The sequence below is a fragment of the Siniperca chuatsi genome, linkage group LG3 (assembly GCF_020085105.1).
Source record: "Siniperca chuatsi isolate FFG_IHB_CAS linkage group LG3, ASM2008510v1, whole genome shotgun sequence".
Lineage (NCBI taxonomy): Eukaryota > Metazoa > Chordata > Actinopteri > Centrarchiformes > Sinipercidae > Siniperca > Siniperca chuatsi.
The window spans coordinates 26,266,235-26,292,911 of record NC_058044.1 but is presented as its reverse complement, the minus strand read 5'-3'; the positions used below and the strand labels follow the sequence as shown (position 1 = coordinate 26,292,911).

At 42.1% G+C, this 26,677-nt stretch overlaps 1 protein-coding gene across 3 annotated transcripts; it reads right to left on the bottom strand.

Moving 5' to 3' along the window:
• Positions 1 to 435: 435 nt before the first annotated feature.
• On the bottom strand, positions 436 to 25,500 carry rnf38 (ring finger protein 38). 3 transcript variants are annotated; one of them, XM_044190036.1, is made up of 13 exons: positions 25,336 to 25,500; positions 23,656 to 24,333; positions 12,558 to 12,619; positions 6,869 to 7,071; positions 6,381 to 6,753; positions 6,108 to 6,269; positions 5,620 to 5,790; positions 4,676 to 4,861; positions 4,447 to 4,550; positions 4,228 to 4,312; positions 3,896 to 4,017; positions 3,661 to 3,760; positions 436 to 3,131 (listed from the first exon to the last, which is right to left on the bottom strand). In XM_044190036.1, exons 2-13 carry the CDS (start codon positions 24,251 to 24,253, stop codon positions 3,069 to 3,071), a joined length of 2,229 nt encoding a protein of 742 aa, XP_044045971.1. In that variant the 5' UTR covers positions 24,254 to 24,333; positions 25,336 to 25,500; the 3' UTR covers positions 436 to 3,068. The 3 variants fall into 3 exon arrangements, with proteins under 3 accessions (XP_044045971.1, XP_044045973.1, XP_044045972.1); XM_044190038.1 differs by lacking the exons at positions 23,656 to 24,333; positions 25,336 to 25,500 and adding exons at positions 13,555 to 13,613; positions 16,724 to 16,904; XM_044190037.1 differs by lacking the exons at positions 12,558 to 12,619; positions 25,336 to 25,500 and having other exon boundaries at positions 23,656 to 24,025.
• Between the last annotated feature and the right edge of the window lie 1,177 nt (positions 25,501 to 26,677).

Below are 26,677 nucleotides of genomic sequence, written 5' to 3'. Positions count from 1 at the left end.
CTTTCCACAGTTTGAGAACAGCCTTCCCCAGTGTTTCTGTACACTGGTAGTGTAGTATGCGTAGTAGATGAGCATGATCTAGCAGAGCGACCTTCCTCTGAATTAAGTATTTAAAAATCACGTTCAAATTTCGTTGCATTAAAATCAAAGAAAATTGTATATAAGATGTGCTGAATTGCCAAATATCGTCAGCACTTGATTTAACAGGCAGAGAAGAAAAGTAACAAATGAAGGATTTTAGCATGATGTAAATAAAGGTCACTGGGGTCAGAAGTCATGTGAGCTGGTGCAACTGAAGGAGTATGCGTCTTGGATAACAGAACTACACTGCCACCAAGAGGACCAATCCAGTGGAGAAGACATTTTCTAGATCAAGAATTACATTTTTTAAAAGCTGAAAGACAGGAAAGTAGGAGTTGAGGAAAGAATAACTGGAAAACAATGTTTTATAAGAGGATGTTATACATTTATTATTGAACCAGCTTTTGAAATCCAAAAGACGGGGTAAGGGATTAAAAAAAAAAAAAATCATTGCACTACTTAATAAAAGTATTACTAGTAATAACTCTCATACAAAATGTACAAATGTTTGTTAAAAATTTCATCATCATAACAGGCCTTCAAATGATTTTGGTTACAGATATAATACATAATTAAACTACTATGACACCATTTTAATGACAGTTTCATAGAGTTTAAGGGAAAAATATTCAAACAACCCAACAACTTGCATGGAAAAGATTAGCTAAATGAATTGATAAGCACTAATCATACTGGTTGTGCCATTTTCTGAAAGACATAAATAGTGGGACTGAGGTAATTGCTAGTGTACCAAGCAACAAAAAAAAAAAACTGCCCAACATAAAACAATCCTAAGACACAACTGATGTGTACAGTCACAAATATGACCTTTGACCCCAAAGAAAAACTAAGAAAGATGACAGAAAATATAATTTCCCTCCATTCCCATGGATATTACATGACTTTATACACAGACAACACTGAAGGGGAGTTGTAAAATGATGTTCTTCCTGGACACTGATACACATTGGTTTGCATTTTCTGGAAAACAAAACTCAGGTTTGACCAAACGTGTTGGTCTGATGTGGTGACACTGGATAGATACAAGTTGTACCTGGAGAAAATGAAGCTTTGGAAAAGGCATCTCAGATATAAGAAACTGCAAGTGCCTGGCTGAACTTCCCAAACCAAATGTCTGTCTAGGCAATCTCTATAAGACCTATGGCAGGTTGCCATCTTGACACAAAACACCAATTGTGATAAATAGTGATAAATTACATTAGAATACCTACTCTGTCCATGAGGTGAACATCTCTGAGTTACATTTTCACATGCTGACATAGGCCTTACAGAGATAAGTAGTAAGAAACAAAGCCCCAAAACCTCTGGACATAAACAGATGTGCAGTGAGAAGAATATAAAGGAATTGACATATTGGGATAGTGTAGGTACTGGAAGTTGATAATGTTTTTAATGCATTAAAATGTTTGTTCTCATACAGACATGGGCTGTGGAAAACTCATCAGCAGTTTGTTCAGAATGAAAAGAGCACGTAGGTCTTAAATCTATGTATTAAAGTGCTCAAGTGTTAAATCCACCGTCTGGCGAAACAGTAGATTTTAGCTGTGACCTTTTAAGTCTCTTCAAACTTGTTCCATGTCCATGAAAACATTGCATCTACATCTACCAACGGTTACAGAAAGCTGCTTGGGTACCAAGACAGATATAGACATGTATTCAAAAGCCCTAATTACCATAAGAAAGCTAGTAAGCTCACTATGTATGAATGTTTTGGTGCCATTTTTAATGAATGTTTTGCATCCACCTCATCAGCTCTGTATCCAACTGTATTCACATAATGTGCCTTGGGGGAGAGCTTAGTGGATATGTCGAGAAAGAGTTAAATAGTCCTGATCTGTTTTCTTTAGGTTAGGACATACTGTATCACAAAAAAAAAAAGTCTTTCAGAAGCCTCAAGCCTTTACTTGTTTGAGACGAGAGCAATGCAGATGGGCAGACATGGAGCGATGGAGTCAAAGTTGTAGAGCTTGTCAACGACGTGAGGCTTAAAAAAAAAAAAAAAAAAAAAAAAAGATAGAAACATGACACAAAAGCACTGTTAACTTCCCTGGAGGTGTTCCTGGCCCTACTCTTGATTTTTAACTTTGCTTTTTGAACAAGTCTTGGCTGTAAAGGTCTGAAGTTCCAGACCCTCAACCAGTGAGTCTAAATCTATCTGGAGTAGAGTTGGGGGGGGGGAGACAGGATTAAGGAAGTCAATGCACTGTACCGCATGAACTGTATGAATACCACAGGAGGAGTGACTGACACACACAGAGAGACACAGAAAATAAAAGTATATTTTTCACTGTTCCAAAGTAGCTCACTCGTTGACACACAGTGTACAGTATCTGTTTTTACCCCATACAGACTGCTCTCACGCCAAGGAATGCAAGAACACACATACAGAAATTAAAATTGACTGATAATGCTCAACTGCAATTATAATGAGTCTAGTAAAAGTGACTGCTTAATTATAACCATAATAATAATAATAATAATGAGATGATCATAATCTTTGGACTGCCAATTCTCCCTAAATGTTTGTTAGTACAACTATACAGAAGTTTTTCAAATAAGTCTTTTTTCTCTGTCCATCACCTAGAAGACCGAACAGGTCGCATCAGTTTGGAAGGGCTCATAATGAGTTTTAAAAATTACACATATATATATGTCCTCCTGCACATGACACTGTGTGTTTCAAAGGCCATTCATAGTAAGGAGTAACCATAAGCAGAAGGCAGAGTAGTAGGGGCGTAATAGTCCAAAATATAAAGTGAACATGAGTCAGTAGAAAGTTGCTGATCCCAGGTGAGAATTACTGTTCAGTGTCCTGTGGGATAGAGAGTGAAGGAATAAGGAGCACTGGTCCCAGTTATGTGGCAGAACGTGTGAGCGGAGGAGTATGATAGAAGGAGAGTTCACTGATTGGCTGGTGCATCCAAAAAGGAAGTCAGGGATTGTGTGTGTTGGGTGCTGATGTGAGGTCACTCAGAATCCCGCTGGACCTCAGAGGCGTCGGCTCGACAAATAGGACAGGTTCGGTTAGCCTGGAAGGAACGAAAAATGAGGGTTAAACGGGTAAAAATAAAATTTTAAAAGAAATTTTAAAATAAAAAAGATCAATACATAATAAGTACAAACACCACAGCAGAAAAAGGCTTCAAACTTTATACATACTGAAACCATATAGAAGTCAGCAGATAAAGGCCCGGTCACACCAGCATTTAAAACAGCAACATTTTGTGGCAAGATCAATTTATTGCTATGGAATCCAGCAATTAGGGGATTTAATTGCAGGAGCAAAGTAAATCTTCACAAATTTCAACACAGTCCCGCCATTGACCAATGGCAAGCTAATATATAGCTATACCAAACCAATGTGTTAGCCGTTTGCTCAACATCTACAGTAGTTGGCCAAATAGTCCTGTAAGTAGTCACTATGTAAGCATTGCCTTCACCTTTGCGAAGACACGTGGATGAATTTCGCTGTCTCACGTTCTGGTGTGACCAGGCTTTAAGGGCGCAGTGGAAAGCGGCTGATTCATTTACAGTTATCCAAAGAGCTGAATGTCTCACCTTAAGCCACTTGTCTACACACTTGGCGTGGAACTCATGATTACAGGGCAAGACCCTTAGGAGCTGGCGAGACTCGAAGTCACACATACATACCACACACCTGTAAGGCAAAGCAAAGTTGGTACTAATTAAAACACTGTCTTGTACAAATTCATACCACCTCAAGCCTACAGCCACCTACCAGAAAGATTCCTCACTGCACATAGATTTTTTTAAAAGGCAGAAAGGTACTCACATTGTTTGCTCAGACTGATGGTTGTTGGGGTTGAACCTGTACGATGGAAGCTGTTCTATATCTGCCTTAGTTAGACCACGGGGCTTAGCCTCTCCTAGGCGTTCTGCAAGGTTCAACAGGGCCTGAAGGTTTCGCACAGAAAGGCAAAGTTTAGATTCACGATGGAAATAGAGCATGAGAAAAATGGCTGTATTAATGAACTGTGTGGAAACTAACAGGGAGCGAATAGATTTCATAGTACATATGTGTACGCACGCGTTGACAAAAGAATTTATTTGTGTTAATTTCATAGCGATAACATTATTCCTGGCTGAATGACGTGTTTGTCCTACCTCGTAGTTCTCCACTTCTCCGTCGTCCACATCCAGCTCTAGACTGATAGTGGGGGCCACATTTGGGGGCACAGGAAGCATGGACCTGTGCGTGGTTGAAGACAGGGTAAATAAAGTTTAGTAGAGTGCATTTGTTACGTCTCTGAGGCATATTCTGTTCTTTAGCAAATTCACCTGTATAGCTCCAACGTAAACTTGAGGAAGTGAAAAAACACTTACAGAAAGTAAGGCAGGAAGCTGGGGTGGTAGGGTGATGGGGGTACAGCCTGCTGAGAGCGGTAACGCCGGCTTGTGAATCGGCGAGGCATAAAATGGGGATAGGGCTGTGAAAAATGGGACAAAGAGAAGAAAATAATTTACTCCACCAAGGGTAAAAGCATTATTTTAACATAATCATATATTATAATCCAAACAAACGACGATGATGTTGTGTAATTAATGTACTCACCACTGTAAAGAGCTCCTGCGACAGGGGGTCATGGTGCGAGAGGAACTGGAGTGGTGTGGAGGGCGGCAGGGTGGAGGGAGGCTGGTGGTGATGGTGGTGGTGGTGATGGTGGGCGTAGCTGAAGCCTCCACCTACAGAAAGCTGCTCTCCCAGGAGCTCAACCTCATTTTCGATCCTCTGTAAGGGCTGAGAAAAAAAAAACACTAGGTTATCAATCATGACAAATGCCAAATAGGTGTTATGGTGGGACAGTAACTGGATGTTTACAAGTAGCTTTGTAGGACACTTTAGCAGATTTTGAGAGTGAGATCTATGTTTGGTGGCTTCATTTTTGTTAATGGTTTAATGGTGCAATTAAAGTTGTATGTGGCAATTACTATGATAAAAGCAATTGCAAATGATATGATAGATTTATTATCTACATTGTGATGACCGATATTTAAAAAACACAAGAAAACTTCAAATCAAGAAAAAAATATTGTTTTATAGATGTGACAACTTAACAGGAAGAGGCATCACAGTTAATTTCACTCAGCTAGGACCGTCATAAGGTTAGAAATGTGTCAGTTAACTTTGATGCAGCCTTTACTAACTAATTGTATCTATTTCTTGTAATGTATAGTAACAAAATCCTAGAGAGAATAAACAATTTACTCTATGACTTCTATCCTTTGAATGTGCATGATACAGTGGTGATGTTCCAAACAGGAACTCTAAACAGGTTAAAACTAGCATGACATGACGACACTAATTAAAAGTACCAGTTTCAGTATTTTTTTTTCTACAAGAAATCACATTTTTGAATGTTTTTGCTTTAGTCTACTGATTTGTGTGACCAAGTTTCCCTCTTGGGCTTAAAGTTAATTGACTTTAATTAAATTAAATTAAAGTTTATATTAGATAAATACCAGATAAACTATAAAAAACCTAAATCATTCACATACCGATCGAGGCTGTTGCGTCTGGAAAGGCAGGAACTGTCCGGGTGTGGGGAGGTGGGGCGGGTGGTGAGAGAGGTGGGGTGGGTGGGGAAGCAGGAACTGAGGGTCACTGGACAGCAGTGACGGAAATGCATAGGGCACTGGCAAATGTTGCATTGAACATGCCTGTAGCATCTGGAAAAAAGGTGAATAAGAAGAGAGAGAAAGGGAAAAAAACAAGAGAAAAGGTTTTAAATGCATGTTTTCTCACCGTGGTGATTGTAATGTCCCACATGTTGCCACAAGGTGGCAGCCAAGACCTGGAAGATTAACAAGCCCCTCTAAACAATGAACAATTCAATGTTCTGCAGGTCTTTGCTACTTTTCCCTCCACTTTCCTTTTGAGCACTTTGCTTTTTCTTTAGTTGAGCTGTAGGAAAGGCTGTACAGCACAAAGTGTGCTTTTTTTTATTATTAACAAACAAATCCACACACTGCTGTGTTCTTCTCACCGGGTGGTAGTGTTGTCCAGTGCTGAAGACCACGCTGCAGGTAGGGACTTGTTGTGAGGAACAGGTAGGGGGAAGGTGCTGGCCGCTACACAAAGGCGCTGCGAGACCGTGTGGAGGGACTGGGGTCACTGTGTAAGAGACTGGTACACTGCCCTGCTGCAGCTGAGGAGAAAACACACCACAGTTAATATGCAGCCTCTCTCACACACACACACACACATGCAATGTCTCCTAGCGGTCTCACACGTGAATTGAAAGTATTTGTAGACTGACCTGTTCATGCAAGTCCATGACCATGGCTCCCTGCTGCTGTTGCGTTGCATGATGCTGTTGCTGATGATGATGGTGGTGGTGGTGGTGAGCAGCCGGGTGCAGCAGTCGAGGAGACAAGGTAGGGGGGTGGAAAGCTCGGGGCTCCTCCAAACCTGCCCCCCCACCTCCAGCTGTGGGAGGCTGACCGTAGGCGCTGGGTGTGTGAGTTGGGTATGTCTGGTGTGTGGTGGGATGGGGAATGCGGTGGTAGTTTTCATCCTGGAGCTCTGATGGTGACAGGCGAGGTGCGGGGGCTTGGGTGGAGGGGTGGTGATGGGGAGGCAAGTGACGGGTGGGTCTGGAGAGACGGCCGCGCTGACGCCTTGCTGGCGGGCTGGAGGTGGGAAGAGAGGTTAAGTTTTACATTTGGGACCCTCTTTTTTTTTTTTTTTTTTTTTTTTTTTTTTTTACAGTGAAACTCAGTTGTGAAAGTCAAGAAACGACCTTACCTGCGTCTGTGCCGAGCAGGAGTGAGGCATCTCTCCTGGTGGTAGTGTGTGTGGGGGTGTGGTTGTCTCCGACTTGGGGGTCCTGACTCCCAGGGGCGGATGGGGGGAGATGGGGTGGATGGTGGGGGGGCAGATGAGGTTAGCTGTTCCAAGACAGACTGACTGGACAGCCTCTGGCGCTTTGGACTGGGGCTTTCCTCACTCTGCGGAGGGAGGGGTGGAAAACGGAGGAGGAAAAAGAGGAAGAAAAAAAAAGGAGAGTGGGAGAAAGGATGGGTATTGTGGTTAGTGACCCATAGCACTCGTATCAAATTAATTTCACCATGCTTTACAGTCCCTCTGGCCTACAATCCATACCACTGGGTAGACACTAAGTTCCTTTGTGACTCATGGCATTTCCTGTATGATCCAGAATGTGTGTATGTGCTTATATGCATTTGTGTGTGTGTGTGTGTGTGTGTGTGTGTGTGTGTGTGTGTGTGTGTGTGTGTGTGTGAGTGTGAGAGAGAGAGAGAGAGAGAGAGAGAGAAAGAGAGCATATTACACCACCAGCGCTCTGAGGCCCTGAGAGTTCAAAGTCACTTCCTCTTGGAGTGAGGAAATGCAAACGCAAGACAAGCACTCACAGGCCCATGTGCGACTCATACGTGCACACCCTCAACTGGATAGCTTGACAAATACTTTCTCGTAGAGTCAAAAAAAAAAAAGTGATACACAAAAAACAGACGTAGCTGAACATGTAGTCATCAAGGTTTAAAGTGACTAAGGGGTGTTTCAATCCTATCAACTCATCTGTGAGTCACTTCACTTACAGTCAAGCAGTGACTCTCACACTCGGCACTTGGTGAGGCAAGAACACACACACTTGTGTCAATTCTTAGTCATTCTCCCTTACGCGGACCTTAGCTGTGCTCTGAAGAACACACCAGTTCTTTAAAGAGACCCCCCCCACACACATACACACACACACACAATTTCCTCATAGTTACCATCTCAACAATTTTTGCCCCCCTCTACCTACCTGATCCCTGTTTCCACCTCCCCTCTTCGTGGGAGAGACACATTGTTAAAGTGTGATAAAATGACTCAGCGGCTGTGACTTTTAACACACACACACGCATAAACAGACACAAACAGACACACGCATACACAGCTCAGCAACCTTGAGAGCAGTGTGATAGCTAACAGGAAACAGCTGGAGAGCAGGCTGCAGAAACACACACACAGTTATGGAAACGCCTGCAGACATGCGCAAATTCACATTCACACATGGGCAGCTGCCACTGTTTGAGTTCTACAGCCTATAAAGAACAATACCTTCTGAAGCTCTTTAGAGGCAGACTCAACAAACCTGAACAAAATGTATTTTGACTGTAGGGTCAAACACACTGTGCACTCATGGCCCTATCGCTCACTAGCACTGGATGTGAACTGAGCTTGACCAGCTTATGGGAAAGACAAACAATACCAATGACTCCAGTTAGTCTTGACCAGAGTGGACTATATGATAGGAGAGGGCTGGAAAGAAGCAGAGACAATGGAAGAAAAAGAAATAGAGACAGAATGGAAAAAAGGCAGGCAGAGATGAAAGAGAGGTGAAGCTTGGTGGAGCATCAGGCCACACCAGACCCTAAATGACAGAACAAATTTAGGTCACAGCAAGAGTTACACACCACGATTTTGAGTGTGTCTGTCTGTGCCTGCCTGTATTTTTATAAGCCACGTAAATTACCATGCCTGAGCATTTGTGTCCAAGACGACTGGTGCATCAGCATGCCTGTCCCTGTATTATATCTGTATAGCTGTATTATATCTTAATGCATCCTTACCGGCCCTTCCCATAACTCAAAATACATTTTTGTTCAGCCAGATTTTGAATTGTGTGGTGGCAAAGCGGTTGGAATGACTCAAACATTTTCAAATAAGGCAATAATATTCATACTGTATGTGCTTAAACTCAAAATATGAAAATTTACTCTCGTCAAACAAGGGTACTTAAAACCCATCTTGAGAAAAGAAATATAGGGAGGCACGATACCTAATCGGGGCAATAAATTATCGGTCAATAATGGGAAATTTATATTATGTATTATTCCAATAATGATATTATAGCCGATAAATAGAGCCGTTAATACGAAGCCAACGTTGCTTTTATGGACTTAACAAGCGTAGCAGCTGTTGTCACGCTCATGGCGTCAAACTGCTGCACCTGGGTAGAGCTATACAGGAGCCAAACATGTCATCGCCGGTGTGGATGTTTCTCACAGTTTCAGAGGAAGACAACACGGTTGCAATTTGCAATACATGTTCCGCCAGGGTTCCGAGAGGAGGGAAAAAGTCTTCCATTTTTAACACAACAAAGTCACCTGAAAGTTTGTCATCGCAACAAAGATGTATTGAAGGACAATGTATAAAATACAAAAATCTTGTCTTCCATGAGAAGCAGGTAGTTTTTGGTATTGGCTGAAAAAAAATCCATATGGTGCACCCCTTAAAAAAAAAAAAAAAAAAAAAAAAGAAATAGACATACTATTCTTATGAATTTGAATGAACTGATGCTAGCTATCAAAACACAAAAAAACATTCCTCTTTCACAGGGAATAAAGAAAGCCTGGACGTTAAGATTAGACAAAGTGTGGGATGAGTCCTTCATAGTTTAGAAATGTTTTAAAGGCGATATGTTTGGGGTAGTATTTATACCACGAGGTGAAGTTAAGAACTCTCAGAGTCCACATAACTAACGTCAGAGACAAAAGTACTTTGTCAGATTCAAGTCTGTAACAATAAAATAAAAGTAGTCTTACATTTCTGAAGACCTAAAGGATAAGTTCATCATCAAGTAACGCTATGATACTCAAGATCTGCCGTGCATAAGTGTCACTTTGTTAAAAAAAAAAAAATCTCTTCCTATGGGTTATTTTATCAAAAGTAATATGGAAGGCACACTCCACACAGGATGGAGGGCACTAGCGATCCACCCCCACCCCCAAACCTCTCTGTTCCTCTCAACAACAACCCCCTCTCTTCCAACCCGACACCCCACAACCTCTCTACCAGCCACCCTAGGGACATCTACTGTGCCCATTTTCATATCTAAGCCAGCCTCCTCCATCCCAAGCCTGACATATTCCCTCCTCACACACTCCCCACCCTCCTCCCATCACCCCCCTTTCCTTCCATCAGATAAGCTGAACCCCTCTACAGTCCCCTCTTCCTCTCTCCCCCTTTTTCTTCTGTCTGTCTGTCCTGTCCGAGACCCCGGCCTGAAATCTGAGGGGACAAGACAAGAAGTTCTTAGTGTGTGTGTGTGTGTGTGTGTGTGTGTGTGTGTGTGTGTGTGTGTGTGTGTCCCCTGTCTATCTTAACACATGCAGACTATTGCCCATTAGTATGAAAGTTTGATGGGCCTGTCTACCCGCGTTAGTGGGAGGGGAGTGGTGTCAGACAAAGGAGTGTGTGTGTGCGTGTGTGTTTTCAAGCAATATGCCTTAAAGTGGCCTTATGTTCTAATAGAGTGCTTATGTGCGCGCACACACACACACACATATATATATAGGCAGACAACAGACAGTGACTCCCAGCATGACCCAAAAACATTGTGAACTGCTCTGTGGATGATATTACCGCACATTCTGCAGTGCTCACAGTGTTGGGACCACACACACATACACACCGGGTTGGGCAGATATCCTGAAGCACGAGTACAGACACACCCTACCACGTTCTATTTCACTATGTCCACATTTGGGATGTGCATGCATCTATTCTCGCGTGTGCACACACACACACACACACACACACTGTAACTGTGGCCAGCAGCTGTTGTGGCTTTGCTGCCATTACTGAGAACCAAAATAAAGACAGGTCCACAGAGTGCATGAAAATACACACCTAAGAAATACAACTGAGCGCAGGTTTCTCTTTTCCAGCATGCATGCCCTACAAATTGTGCATGAATGTGCACACTGAGTAAATATGGTCATTTGCCTTTACAGATTCATTAATATTTGCAGACATGCTTCCACTAACACTCAAACACTTCTCCCTCCCCCACTTATTTTCTTTCCATCAACAAGATTTCAAAGCCCATTTTGTTTCCTCTGCCACTGTTCCTCCCTTCCTCCCCCTCGCTTCTTCCCCTCCTTTCCCTTCTCTCACTCCAACCAAGTCCCACAGCTGGAGGTGAAATCATTAGCAATACCCCCTCCCTGTTTTTGGCCTCCCCTCCCTTCCCTCTCTCCCTCCAAGCTTTCTGCAACACCTTCCTCAGCATCCTGCCTCCCCTCTACTCCTTTTTCGCTGTTTTTCTGCTTCATCTGCTTGCTTTTTACACAGACCTTCACTTGTGACGATGACTATCATTTACTGAAGTACACTTGTATACTCCGGTGGGTTTTTACTAATTACACTATGTTGAAAATATACAATATGTAAAAATGTTTCCATTATGAATTTAAGTTTATAGTTTCTAATATATAATAAGCACCCTCAACGGAAAAGGAAAACTATACGCTTAGTGTAGACATTGTAGATATGAGGGGTGTATGGATGTATCATCCAGTAAGCTGATAAAACAAAACCTTTCCACAACTGGCCATCAGCTGATTACTTAAAAGCATGGTCAGCTCCTACAAAGTCCTTTCAATCAAATGAAATGAAAGAAAAACATGGAACAATGTGAGCACAACTGCCCATAAGGAATGTGCTTAAAAAACAAACAAGCACACTTTACATTTCTCCATCCTTGTGGGGCATACTTGCCACAGGCTTAAGCTGCTGAACGCTCTCTACACTTAGATAATGTATACCGTATAAACGTACTTCAGCATTTGTGAAATGTAAAACAGAGTTGCACTTTGCAAACTGTGCTATGTTTGAGTTTCTCAAGGGGGTACTACTTTTAAAAGTGTATACACAACAAACATGATTAACAGCCTGACAGCATGACATAGTGAACAACATCAAGTGTTACTCTGAGCTAAAGCTTTAACCAAAAGCTCCGCCACTGAAAAAGATATGGAAAAAAGCTGTAGAAGTTTTTCACTTAGTTATTTCAGCCCAAATTCCCTTTCATTTGTTGGGTGTATTTTACAATTAGATGAATGTGAATACATTTCATTAAAATAATAAATGTCTCACTTTCACTTTAATGCTTAAAAGTTGTACAATAAAAATTATTCTAAATGACAAAATTCTGAACAAGTGAATAAAATGTGTGGATCAGAACGTACCTGCGTGTCTTTATAACCAAGTGGAAAGCTGTACTGACCAGCAGTGTTTCATGTTGCTTCATCTGTAGTAGACAATTACTTCTCAAGAACTTTTCATTGAACGAAATCTTATTAAAATGTAACCCATGACTATCATGCATTGTGATGTGGAATATCAACGTTCAAGAAAGCATACAAGAGTTCATGACCACGGCAGCACCAAAACCAAAGTAAATCCAGTCATATTTACTGGCTACAACACAGCCTCCTACTCTCTGAGACAACTATGAGTTCACTAGGGGAGCGTAAGTGTGTCTGCATCTCAGTCCTTCACCCAGCGTCAGCACAGAGAAGATGTCTTTAATACTGAGTCATAGATGATTATCTCAATCAGGTTGCACAACGGTGAGTAACTTAAAAACATCCCTATATTTCTTATGTTTGTATGAACATGAGTATGTAAAAAAGGTGTGGCTTACCTTATCACTCTCCTCTCCATATGCATGATCTGGGTGGCAGTGGTAGGACCCGCCCGAGGCTCCTACACAGAGAAGGTAAGAGCAGAATATAACACAAGGTCACACAGTGAGACATCGCCTAAATCTCTAAAGTGTGGTGAGCATGACAGCATTTAATTGCTGCAGCAGTTCAAAAAAGCCATAAAAATTTAATTTTGTTTTAAGTATACTGTCAGCCAAATCATTAAGTCATTTTTCTACACTATCCCATATTTACAGATGAGCACTGGCACTCGTATAGATCCTTACACTCAAAGTGCTGTCCTGCTCTGCATGAGTCTGAATGCATTTGACTCACATGTGCTACTGTCGTAATTACCAGTGTATTGTGTATTATTTTACAATATACAAAACGTGTTAGTTATAGCTTTTGTTGAAATTGATAGCACCATTGTACTCAGGCACTGTGGGGAGACCCCCGTTTATCTACATACAGTACATTTAATCCTGTTGTTGTTGTTATTGTTCTCGGGCAACCTGGATTTAATACACAACAGCAAAAAACAATGACAACATGTTTGTGAGAAGGGGTGCTGACCGTGTGTACAGCACAAAAGTAACTGGAACCCATACTCTTGTCTCAGAGGCAGTATATGTAGGTACACACACACACACACACACACACACACAAATAAAACACAGTAATCCTGGATTAGAGAAGCTTTCTGATGATACCGCCGCTTGCATCACAGCTAAGACTTTTACTCTTTTGTTTTTCCACAATCCTTTCATCTTTTTATTGTCTGTTCTATTTATTCTGGCTTTTGTTTTTCCCTTTTTTCATGGACACGTCTTTAGCTGGGGACGTCCTCACCACAGATGGTGGCAGTGGTATACACACCAAGGGTAAGCACTCCCAAGGGCACTCCAGACAAGGCTACCTTTACGATAGAGATGAAGAAAGCTAAAGTAGAAGGGAACAGATGCAAAAAAGCCTTTTAAAAAGAGTATTTTTCACCTCTCGGCTGTTTGTTTGTGGGATTTTTCCTGCTCACAGCCTCCCTCTTTGAAGAAAAGCTGTGATTGACGACAAAGAAGAGAGGGGGAGAGAAAGAGAAAGAAGAGGCAGGCAGAGTGAGATTTTCACAACTGAATTCTTCAATCCTTAAAAAAGCATTTCATACTCCAATCCCTAGAGCAGGCAAAATAAATGGATTGAAAAGGTTGCGGTTAGTAAAGCTTACATTAGTGTAGTGAAAACTGGCTAAAAGGCTATTTTCACCGAGATGATTTGGGACGGAGTACCGGTGAAGCATTCATGGGACTCGCCGGCTGCATTGCGCTCTTCTGTACGACACTCATTCACCGATCACAATAAGCAAAAATCCAGCTCCCTCCCTAAATATGGTCTCACTTGCACATTGTCAGACTCCGGTAAATTGAGTCAGAGACGAGTCATTGAGATGGAGTCACTCTATAAAGACGCTACAGAACAGGTTTAAAATGTTTCGATGACATCATGTCCACTGTTGGACTCAGACTACACACAGCACAGACCGCACAAATTAGTTTCTGCACTTAGGAGCAAAAGGAAAGTTGAATAGTAGGATTGCAGTATGAATTTCAGTGTGTGGACACAGTAATTTCTTCTCCTACATCTAGGAAATTTTAGAAAATGCTAATATAGGCGATTTATTGAATAATACAAACTTTAAAATACTTCAATATGAAAGATTTTCTCATGTAAGACTTCATTTGTACAGACAGGGATTCTGCACAGCACAAGGTCCTTTCATTTGTCATATATACAGTGTATGAGCCACCACTCCACTGCCGAGACAGGGTCAATGTTGAGATCTATATGTATTATTATTGTTAGTATTTGTGTAATCTTAGTCTAATTCTAGAGTTAACAGAAAAAAAGTTGAAGTTGGACCTTGAGACAGCAGCACAGCTCAAGAAGCAGAACAGATACTGTGCATCGCATCAGTGAGCCTTGAGCAAGAACCAGAGTAGGACTGTGTGCATGAACACACTGCGACCAGTAGCTCAGCACAGACCACACATTCACACACTCCCTCTCATCGAGAAAGATACTGGAGACTTACACACACACACACACACACACACACACACACACACACACACAGGGCACACTGTAGGCAGAGTCGATGTCAATGTTGCAAATGTTGGTGGAAAATAGTGAATAGAATGAAAGAAAAGAAGATGAGTGGAGGAGAGAATTCAGGGCTTAAATTCAATAAAACACTCGTTTGTCAATTTGAAACAGTGGGATTTAGGAAAACCTGCACTTTTAGGTAAAGAAAAGAAGCACATCCAAAATGGACATGTACAACCTTAAACCATCATAAGCCTTACAAACATATTTGTTATGGACAGGTTTCATTTACAGTAACTATTTGAAGATTTTTAACCTTTACCTTATACCACTACATTGAACTGTGCAAATTCTGTTCATTTCACTAGAAGTGAAAATATCTTTCTCAAAGTGACATTTTTTCACTTTCCTAAGAATGGTGGACTTAGAAGGTCTGTGCATGCTTTAACAACAGACTGAGCTAGACCAAGCTGTAATTTTCTGAGCTATCTAAACGTAAAGTTGGGTTGAGATAGTGTCCGTCATAGAGAGGGGTGTGATTGTGAGCAGGAAGCAGTCATAAGCAATGACAGATAAGAGTGCAAGTAATGTTACATTTCTTTTGACAATTACAATAACAAAAAACTTATTATGGTGGTTGGCAAGAAGATAAAAATAACACAAGAAGATTCTGTTGCTTTTGTACGAATAAATGGCACCATACTATAATGAGTATGTATGTTAATAGTGAATTATTAACCAGACAATATGAAATATTTTGACTTAAAGTACTAAAAACACAAGAGTACTACTTTACAAGCAGCACAAAAATAGCACACCACACTCTACCATCTAGACTTTGAAAGTTGTACTGAAGTAAAACCATTCCTATTTTCACACCCAACCAGACCTTCCCAGTGGCTGCAGAAAATTGTCATTGACTTCAGATGTTTGTTTTGGAAAGTAAAAAAAATAAATAAATAAAATGGACGCCTGCAGAAGAAAAGAGGATGTCTTGGAAAGAGGGTGAAAGACAAGGCCAGCACAACAGTGATGGGAGGAGAGGATGAAGAGGGAGCGTGATAGGAGAGAAACGGTCGTGGAAGAGAATGTGGGGGCCAAGAAGAAGGCAAAGTGGTGGTACAGAAGAAGAATGAGCACGGAGGAGGAAAGGGAGATGGGAACAGATAAAGAGTGGAGGAAAAAACATAAGGAAGACGACTGGAGGGGGAGCGAGCAGTAGAGGGCGAGGGAGCAGTCAGAGAGGGAGAGAGAGCAGGGTGGGGGTTGTGGCTTCCCCTCTTGACTGCTATTGATTTTCTGTAAGCCTCAGAGTGCATCAGCTATTTCTATCCATTTCCTCCACCTCCACACACACACCCCACACCCCCCCAGCTCAGCCACCCTCCTCACACATCCTCCTCCTCCTCACACTCTCCCATCACTTCATCACCATCCCTCCCTGCCACCGATCTATTTCCCTATCTGCCGGCCTGTCTCTCTCCCATATATTCCTGCTGCTTTATCTCACAGCATCCACATTTCCTTGCTTTTCCTATCGCACCGTCTCTGCCCATGATCTCCATCACCCTCTCTCTTGCAGTCTCACTCTATTAAACTACATCTTCCTTTCTTGTGCCAAAACAGAAAAACACAGGGGAAAGTGGGTGAACAGAAAGGATGGTTGGATAGATAAGATGATAGATAAATGACAGGCTTCGGCTACTTAACAAATCACCAGCTCAACAGTAACAAATGGGAAAATGGACAGAAACCTTGTTAACTGCTGCAGAACCTGTACCAATTTACCTAACATATACAGAAGGTAAAGACAATTTCAGCTGAGCCTATGTGTAACGCAAACACACACACACATATACGCACCTCTCACATCACCCCGCCTCCTGAACACATGTCACAGCACACTTCACACCCTCGCGCAAAGCAGAGTCGAGTAACAATCTGGCATACAGGCTTAAAATAGGCGGCATTAACGCCTGCCCAGCCATTACCTGCCTAACACTGCTTTCCTACGGGCCTGATAGCGAGTGTGTGTGTGTGTTGTATATAGAAATGGGAATGTTTCTACCTCTCGCCCACTTCATTGTCCTCCTCCATCTATTTATTGTTCTCTCCTTCCTCATTATCTTTCTTATTATCTTCCTTTCTGTTGCCGCTGCAGTCCTTCAGGTTGCTCCTCCATCCTGCACTTCTTCTCAAGTCTGAAAAGTGCTTCTACATCCCATAGAACATGCGCAGATGTTCGCACTCAACATACTTGACCATGAAGTTATTTGTGTGTATAGGTGGCAGTACTGCTTTGGTCAAAATGAGAATGCACTGGAAACAAAGAAACAGAAACAAAAGCTGTTTTCAACCCCAGTATATAAGTATACAATGGTTTGCTTCATAACCATGATTCTTTCAAAGTATTAGGAAGTGTAGTATTACAATAGATGCCTGTTTTCACAATTATCTGCTGCAGGGGAAAGTTTCTCTCTCACCTTAGATCTAAGTTTAGGAGGTGTACAAACAAGGATGATTTTGTGACATCACAACTAGTTATCAAGAAATCAAGCATGATCAGGTATGCAGTTCACAAGTGGGATGTGGCAAGCTGAAATCTCCAGTGCACATGCACTGAGAATGGACTTTTCAGTTAAATACGAGACATCTTGTGTCCAGCAGTTACACTTTATGAAAAATATTTGCATATTCTTAAATTCAGGAGATCTTTCATATATTCCTCACTTTAAAAAAAGACCCTGTGTGTGGAGGATCGCAAAATTTATTTTTGAGACTCATAGTGGAAGTATAACAGCTGTCTTTGGCAACGCCTAAAATTAACCCATTACATCTTGTGATCTTGTTATTTTGTCACAAAACTGAGAGGCTGTGCAGCAAGAGACACTTACTGATCCTAACGCTTACACTGCAGATATACAAAAACACTTCTACATCAAATAATAGTCCTTCAAAATGTTTTAATTTAGAAAAGAATGTTTAAAAGTAGTGTATAGTAGCTATCCAGGCTCAATACACACTAGTAGCTCAATGAAAATACCTGTCTGACTGCATTGTGAGTCCCATACAGTTTCACCGCCAATAACAGCTCCACCGTGTATAGTCTATTAGCCGATTAGAGTATTCCTACTGGTTGATATTTCAGTGAAATGTTCCTACTAAAACACATTAGTATACATGCCATCTACCTTTGCTATCTTGCTTTCACTTCTGTCAACTTCTTCTTAGTGCAGCAAAAGAAAAAAGCTCCTACATCCATCATTCTGTATGGATGCATATGTCTCTGACAGTGCTGTTACTGCTCCCAGCCCACCCAGGCAGCAACTAAACAAGGCGTGTGCACATACACACACGGTCAGTAGGGGGACGTGAACATGCACTGAGCTAACCACTCCTTCACACTCCTTAACTGTCTCACTCCTCCATCTGTCCTCACAGTCTCCCTCTCCTCCTTACCCCCCAGTGGAAGACAGAAACCAGCTGAGAGGGAGTGTTAGGGGAGAGAAAGTAATAGACAGATGACTTAATTCTCTTCTTCCATCATAAATCTAAAACACTATCACCACAAACTGAGCTATCAACTCATTGAAACTACATTCTGAGAAGCTAAATGGAAATAGCTTGTATGAAATGTACTTGTTCTGTGTCTTTGGGGCAACCAACACACAATTTATAGGCCCAGGATCAATGTCCGTATAGAAAGTATGGGCAATTTTTGATGCCCATTAAGTAACGAACACCAACACATTGATGCTTGCTTGACAATTTTGATTTCTTGGGTGAAACTAATGCATACATACATAGTAGGCATTAATACCACAGTAATAATACATGTGCAAGCTCCACAGACAATATCTTATACCTGACTTAAAATGCAAAAAGCATATGATAATTTCATATGCTGAGAAGTGTCAGTCTCCTAGTCCAAATAGACTTCTAATGGAGTGGCTAAATAAATGAGTCTCTTTTCTCTTTGTGAATGTCCAATAAAAACAAGATCATAAGTCCACCCAAAATATAACCTTTGAGTATCAAATACTACCCCTGTAGACTTGAAATGTGGCACATTTGCACAACAGAAAAAAGGGTATCTAAAAGAAACTTGTCATTCAAAGAAATCTTATTGAAACTTCTCAAAGCATTCCTGCATGTTCTACCTCTCTGCTGCCCGTCTGTATTGTCAATAGGCTATGTCCTAAACAGTCCTTGTTTTGCCAAAATACACCAAAGGATGTTTTCTTGCAATTACAAGTTGTACAAAACACTCATAAACTTATTTACTACCTCAAATCAACATCTACACATACTTGCAGTGGGGTACTCAGGCCATGTATATGTGCAGTGCCAACTCAATTTGCATAACAGTTACAATAGAGGCAGAAAGAGGACAAGAGGTGGAAACAGGGAAGGACACAGACAGGGGTTATGTTGAAATGCCAAGCAAAAACTGAAGATGCTGACAAACTGTTGAGACACAGAGTTCTTACAAAAGCAACTGGGGGATAAAATACAAGGAGTTAGAGTAGAATTGTTGGTATCCAAGGCTGGTGAGAACCGACTCATCTTTACGTTGGATTTACTTGATGAAAGGCGTTAACGGCAGTCCCGCCATAGATACTAATAATACGAAGTTTCCAGTTCAGTCAGTGAGAGAGAGAGAGAGCTACAAAACAACACAAATTCAGCTGCCTGAAGACATCCTCATTCTGAACTACAAACAGTGAACTTTGGAAAACATGGATTTGCACCCATGACACAACCAAGCCACAAACCTGCTGGACATTCCTAGTTATATCAACAGGGATAGGAGGCTAACATGCAAACAGCAGGAGCAAACAACTTCTCCCTCCCTCCCTTCTTAACTCACTCAACATTCATTCATGCCTTTCTCACACATACCTTTACCTACACTCACAAACTTACTGCCTCTGGTCTCGACTTCAGCCATCTCTCCTGCTCTCTACTGTGCCTCAACTTGCTCCCAGCCAATTTCCAGTGCCTTTTTCCAGTCACAGCAGCCACGCCTCCTCCCAGGTTGCACACTCAACTGCTGCCTATGAAGCATGCTTCCTCTCAGTGTTTTGCATACAGTTATGACACCCCGTGTTCACATCCTCCTTTTGCCATTTCTCCTGTGCTTCAGTCTAATCATCTTTCTTTCCTCATCCTCTCTCTCTGCACCAGACCTTCCTAAATCTCATGCACTAAACTTCCTCCCTACATCAACTCCTATATTTGCTATCTATATCTATAAGTGACTCTCCTCTCTTTTCTAGTTCAGTTTTTTGCACTCTCACCACCCTCCCTATATTAACCTTTTTAGTGACCTTTGGTATTCTCCCTCCCACTACCTCTTAGAAGTACATCTTTTTTTCCAAACAAGATCAGAGCCCATCCCTTGGATTTAAAGCTAATTTGAAGTCACTGTCCTCTACCCCCGGGATCTTCTCTTGCTGACCAAAGTGGCTTGCTTTGCTGTTTATTTGGATTGACCAAGTAGCAGGGAAACCCTGCTACTTGGTCAATCCAAGTGAAAGAGTTTCTCTTCAAACCAGAAGGGGTTGCCCAGGCGACAAGACAAAGGAAAGTTAAAAAAAAAAAAAAATTAAAAACCAGAGTGCATGTTTCCACTTCTGTTGCAGACAGAAGGATGGAGAGGATAGGAGTGGAGTGGAGGGGTAAGAGTGACAGGAGTGTCTACCCCCTCTTCTGCTTTGGACAGTCTATTAAAACGATCCCTCCATTAGACAAATGTGGGGGAGGAGGCCAGAGAAAATGGACCGGAGGGGTACGGAAAGGGTTGACTGATCCAGAGTGGAGGGAGAAATGAATGTAACTAAGAGAGGACAGGCTGTGACAGAGGTGGGTCAGAATGAGGATAGGATATCAACCGTTACAGAGGATGTTTTTATCCACTTGGACCAATTTGGCAGCAGTTTTAAGCATTTGGTGAGCACTTTTGCTTAAGTATTTCTACATTTTCTGTGCTTCTCTTTTGTACCTTGAGTCTCAATTTTGCAGACATGGCTTCTCAGGAGTCTTTTAACTCGTAACACATGTTCATTTCCTGACATGGTAAGCGAACAGTACATGAGATAGAACATCAAAAAGAGGAAAGAAAAAATGTGAGCACTACAAATTGTATAAAACAAGCATGAAAGAACAAGGCACAAAGGGGGAAAAGGGGCCAAAAGATATAGACTACAAGGAGCAGAGGGGGCGGGGGGGATGAAGAGTGCAGGATATCATTAGCTTTCATGCCCAACGCAGGTGACTAGAACGGGAAGAATGGATTAAGTATTGCTCCTTCTCTCTCGCTCTCTCCCAACAAGCAGGACCCATTCTGGGAATGGAAAAAAAGTCTAATAAAAAGGTGTGTAGTGTTGGGAAAGGTCCAGCTAACCAGCTGCTTCACTTGTGTAAGAGAATATTCAAGTATAAATTAGCCCAAGGCTTCCTTTGGCTAAGTTAACAATGTAAATAGCACAAAAAAAAAAAAATTATATTATTATATTAGAAGCTGTATGTTTTGTTTTCAAAACAAAGCAACGGCTTTACTTTGGAAGCTCTACAAAGCTACTAAATGAAGCATATCCATTTTTGTTTTTGGACTTTTGCTACAGCCAGATTTTATAATTTCTGCTACTTGTACAAATACAAAATGTGTACACATACACACACCTGTATTCTTTCCTAATTACTTTTCTTTTGTGTGCTATGCATTTCAGGTCTAACTGAAATTAATCCAGATAATGAGTGAGTGTCTATAGAATGTCTAGCCAGTGCCTCCCCCTCTAGATCGAAATCCATTTGGGTGGAAATACAATACAGTCATTCTATCCATTGATTTGTGCTATCATACATGTCATAGCCAAGCTACTAACACAGAGTATGGGTCGTAGGTCACAGCAGACCGATAAACTCTGACGAAGACTAGTTCACCTTCTGTGGTGATGCAGTGTGACTTGACACACAGAGCTGTATTTTTATTCATTTTTCCTATCATTTGCCTCCGTTCTTCGTCGTCTCTCATTCTAACACAAACATACAAACACAGAGCTTGATTTTCCTCTAACCCAGCAAGCCTATACAAAGCTAGACTTATAATAACACATGCATTTCTAGACAACCTACAGGCTGGGAGTCCAGAAGGGGCCTGTGTTTGTTTATGTGTGTTCAGCTGTTTTTTTCTTACTCTCACAGACAGATAATTCCAGTCCACATACACATTGCTCAGTCTCTCATGTACACATATGCAGGCACTTGTTTTTTTTAAAAAAAAAAAAAAAAAAAAAAAAAAAAAAAAAAAAAAAAAAAAAGGTGTCAGGTAAGACAGACTTTCGGTGCTGTAAGTGTGGAATTCGGACTGGAAGAATATTGTTTTGTGCTTTTATACTAAAATCAGATTAATTTCCCCTTCAACTCATTCTGTCCCAGGGTTAGCTACATCGTGGGTTGCTCAATGAGAGGAATGACTGGGTTGTTAGTCTTTTGAGAGCATGTTAAGTTATCCCAACATGTAGAATCAGTATGAGTATTCTGCTCAGGGCAAAGCAAACCATTCACTGGAAGGTTTTGGATAAGCAACTATATAAGAAATTCCTCTTAAACACCTCCTTTCAGTTAGCCCTTAAATTGTCAATAATTCTAATTTTGTTTTATAAAACAGTCTCATGATTTATACATAAGGAAATGTAAAATCAATTCTGTCTTTTAGCTTTTCAACTTGTTTCATTGAGAAATTACCACTACAAAGCACCACAGGAGACAACTACCAACCACGCAGTTTCCTAACCTGAGAAGCCTGTATGGTGTGCTGAAAGAAAAGCTTCCCCATAGCCAAATCAAGTCAATTTTATTTATATAGCCCAATATCACAAATCTCAATTTGCCTCAAGGGGCTTTACAATGTGTACAGCATACAACACCCTCTGTCCTTAGACCCTCGGTTTGGATAAGGAAAACTGACCCCCAAAAAAACCTTTTAGCAGGGGAAAAAAAATTAAGAACCCCCAGGAAGAGCAACAGAGGAGGGACCCCTCCTCACTGAATGTGAAACTCTAGCTGTGCTGTTTCTATGTTATGTGGTTCACTGCACTGCATTGGCTGTGTGAGTGCCCTCACATGTATTCTACACCCAGCACGAGTCCACACAAACTCACTAAGTTTTGCTTTGCAGTGAAGCACAAATATCAACGCACGGCTTACCAAGATAGCGGCCATGGCCATCCTCTTTCATTTAATATGACACGTCCTATTTTGTCATTTAGCTGACTCTCTTGTCCAAAGTACTACACCAGGTGAGGATTTACTGTACCATGATTTTAGTATGTGAAAACAAACCTGTATCTTCACCAGTTACTGCCATCTATCCACTGAGCTATACAAGACTGTATTTACAATGAACATGAGTGTCACTACATAAATATATTTAATTTTCACTCAACATACCTGTGAGAGTCTTAGAAGAATTGATCATGCCTAGTTTAGACCAAGATTAGCCTGTACACACTGTAAGGCTTGTTACCTAGCTACATCAATATTTGTGTAGTTGACTAAAAGTAGACATGCCACAGTGCCTTAAGAGACACAGTCTGGGTAACTAACTATGCACAGCAGTTCAATAAGCTTGAGGCTACCCCAGTCCACACCACAGACTGCTGTTGTTCATTTACCTTCTGTATGTGCTAACTGTGCACCACATCCACACTGCAGCTCTGTGGCAAGCACAGAAAACACCCCATCTAATTAGAATACAAACAAATGTGTTCACACATGCACAGACACTTTTGTCATGCCAACCCCAGGACACCCCCCCTCCTCGCAATTTGCCTCTAAAAACCTCCCCAAGGTATTAAACACCTCGACTTCTATCACTTCAACTTGGTGCTTATGTAAAAACAATGTCTAATAAAACGTGCGATTCCTCTACCTCTCTTGGCCGAGGGTACACTATCACATACACAGTCAGTGACAATGACAAGTGGGGGCATTTACCTGCCGCCGGGATGCGGTGCGCTCCGGGAACCGAGGACAGCCTCTGAATGCCGGGAGAGACGTTACTTCCTGGGGCTCGCGGCTGGTTCTCCGAGTGGTTGCTGTGAGCTCCAAGTGGTGCGCAACCGGCACCGTGCTGCTGCTGTGGATGTAGTAGTTGCTGCTGCTGATGGTGGTGGTGTTGGTGATGGTTAGATCCCATGACTCCGCTGCCGGTAATTCCGTTGCCATTCCCACCACCGTACTGCTGGTAATATCCAGACCGAGAACGCGATCGAGTCCTTGGGGGCTCCATGGTCATTTGGTGGGGGTGAAGAGGGTGGAAGAGAAAAGAGGAGGACGCGGCTGGGGACTGCGGCGGAGAGCCGTTGATGGATCCGGGCTGTACAAAGCCCCTAGCGCCGCTCTGGCTGTAACTATAGCCCCCGAGTCCCCTGCCCCCCTCCGCGCCCCCGTACTCTGTTCGCTCCGCCGACTCCGCCGCCCCCGCCTCGTCGAATAAATCAGCCCCTTTAGGGACAGGCTCCGGGGTGGAGGGCAGCCGGGGGCAAACTCTAGGCTCCTGAGTCGTTGGCTGTCCAGCGGCTGCGATTGGCATTTCCTTTCGGGGGATTTCCTCTGTTTCTTTTTTTCTGCGTTTTTCCTCTCGTTTCCTCTCACAGAAGAAGCCTTCAGTCACTGTTTAAAAATACAAAGTTGTTGAGTGGCTAACAGTTAAACTGAGCTGTGGGACACTCAGTGTTAGACTGCAAGTCAAAACATTCACCAGATTAAACTGTTTACACAAACACCTAATGTTGACCGCCACTGCTTATTTTGACAAGCATGTGTGTGTTTTAACTTTCAGGTCCCTACTTTTCTCAAGTTTGTCCAAGTAACGCTAGCTACTGAACACAAACACAGCGTGATTCCCCAAACTGGTTCATCAACTACACGACGTTGTCTGTTCGATATCGCGTTTTTAATTAAACACAACTGTGGCCAGAGGTCGGTAATTTAGGTTAAAAAAAAATATGAAGCTACTTCTACAGGACGGCAACGCTAATGGTTCACCAGCGACGTTTAGTTCATAACAACCGAGCAGCGAGTACGACCACGGCTCGCTAGCTCACAGGAGGCTAACGTTGGGGGGGCATAGCACACTGTGGTAAACGCTTTATTACATTTATTCTAATCGTACAACAACCGTGTTAGCATATCCGGTCGCTTTCTCATAACCGCATTTACCCTCGAACTGAGTTTAAGGCAACTTTGTCCACTTTAACAACCATTTAAACTTGTTTAACCAGTCTGCGTAACGCCGTTCGCTAGCTTGGCAAGCCATACCAACCCCTCCTCCTCCACCGACCAACACAGAAAAAACATCCCGTAGCTAGCCACCCACGCCTCGAATCCCTTTAAATTACTTGGTTAATAGTAACAAAACGAAAAGGCTTCAATAAAACTTATCCGGGATGATTTCACTGAGTTACGGTGACCTGGTAATGTTTCCCAACTGGAAAGGGGCAAACAGCAAAGCGCACAGAGAAAGATAAAAAAAAAAGTGGTCAACATAAAATTACAAAGAACGAACCACGGCTAAAATTAACACGATCTTAAGGAATGACCCCGCCTCTGAGTCTACCAGTGAATCCCGGTCTCATTCCCCTGCCCAGAATAGTTTTTTTTACAACAACTCACCTTCAATGTGCTCTCCTCAACTGTACTCTTGACTCGGATCTGTCGATAATATGGTGAGCTCTGCGTGTGAGTGTGTGTGTATGTGTATGTGAATGTATGAGAGCGTGTGTGTGTGTGTGTGTGTATGCGCCCTGTGTTCGCTTGGTGTCAGCGTGAAATGTGACAGACCGTCAACGCTTAAGTCGGATTTCACCAGGCCTGCCCAAGCGATACCGGAAAACAGAAAGCGTTTGTAGTTGTTCTAAGCATACACCTTTCCCACATATTCACAGAGAACAAAAGCACACGAAACAACATTTAAAAGTGTTAAATGTGATTTGTTTTCATTCGCTTTACTATAAAAACACGAGTTTACTGGCAATATGAACGTGTTGGGGATCGGTAATCGATTATGTCCCCTGTTATATCAGAAGCTGTGGATAGCACAGAGGCAGGCAAAAAGGGGCTTTAAAATATTTATTTACAAATACCAAGCCTACCCGTTGCAGCTGTTTCCTCTGGAGCCGAAAGTTCGCTTTAAAAATAAATATTCGCTGTGTTTGCAAAAGTTGCATACCATTTTACTGGGGTTAGAAAAGTAGACAGGGAGACAGCAACAAAATAATGAGTGATAAAAGAGGTTTATTTAGCCCACGTCTGCAATAAATTGGCCTAATTCAATTTTTGCCATGAAGGCTGAAGGAGGAGAGTCTGCTCGTGCGACCTGAGCCAAAATTCTCACGGATAGAACAGGTTTGTAAGTGTGTCTTCATCCCCGCACAAACCAATTGAGCTCCATATGTTCTTACAATAGTGAAATGTGTTGGAATATGGCTATTTGTATCTAGCGATTAGGCTAATGAAGCTAGAGAGAGCATAACACTTTTCTGTCGAACCATTTAAGGGCTGTTGTGTCAAGGGTCAAGGATATGGCCAGTATGATAAACTATAGTGTAGTGTAGTGTTGATATTCTATGCATCCTCTGTGTGTGAGGGGTGTGGTGGATGGCATGTGAAGGATATATGCATATGATTTCTGCCTGTCTGTCTGTCCTCGTTCTCTCTCTCCCACACACACCTAAACCCATCCCAGTCCATCTCACCTCCCATACCCTATTCCCTTGGTCTTGTTCTCTCATTTCACACACACTCAACCCATCAACACCACTCCTAATACACACATACACCCGACACACATGCATTCTCTCCTCATTACACTCCCTTTCCCTACTTTGATGATATGCAAATATCCCTTCCACCCCCCCCCCCTCCCTCTCCCCCACAAAGCAGCAAGCCTCCACACACACACACACACACACACACATTCACACACAGGCTAATGCGCTGTGGCAGCGTCCACAGA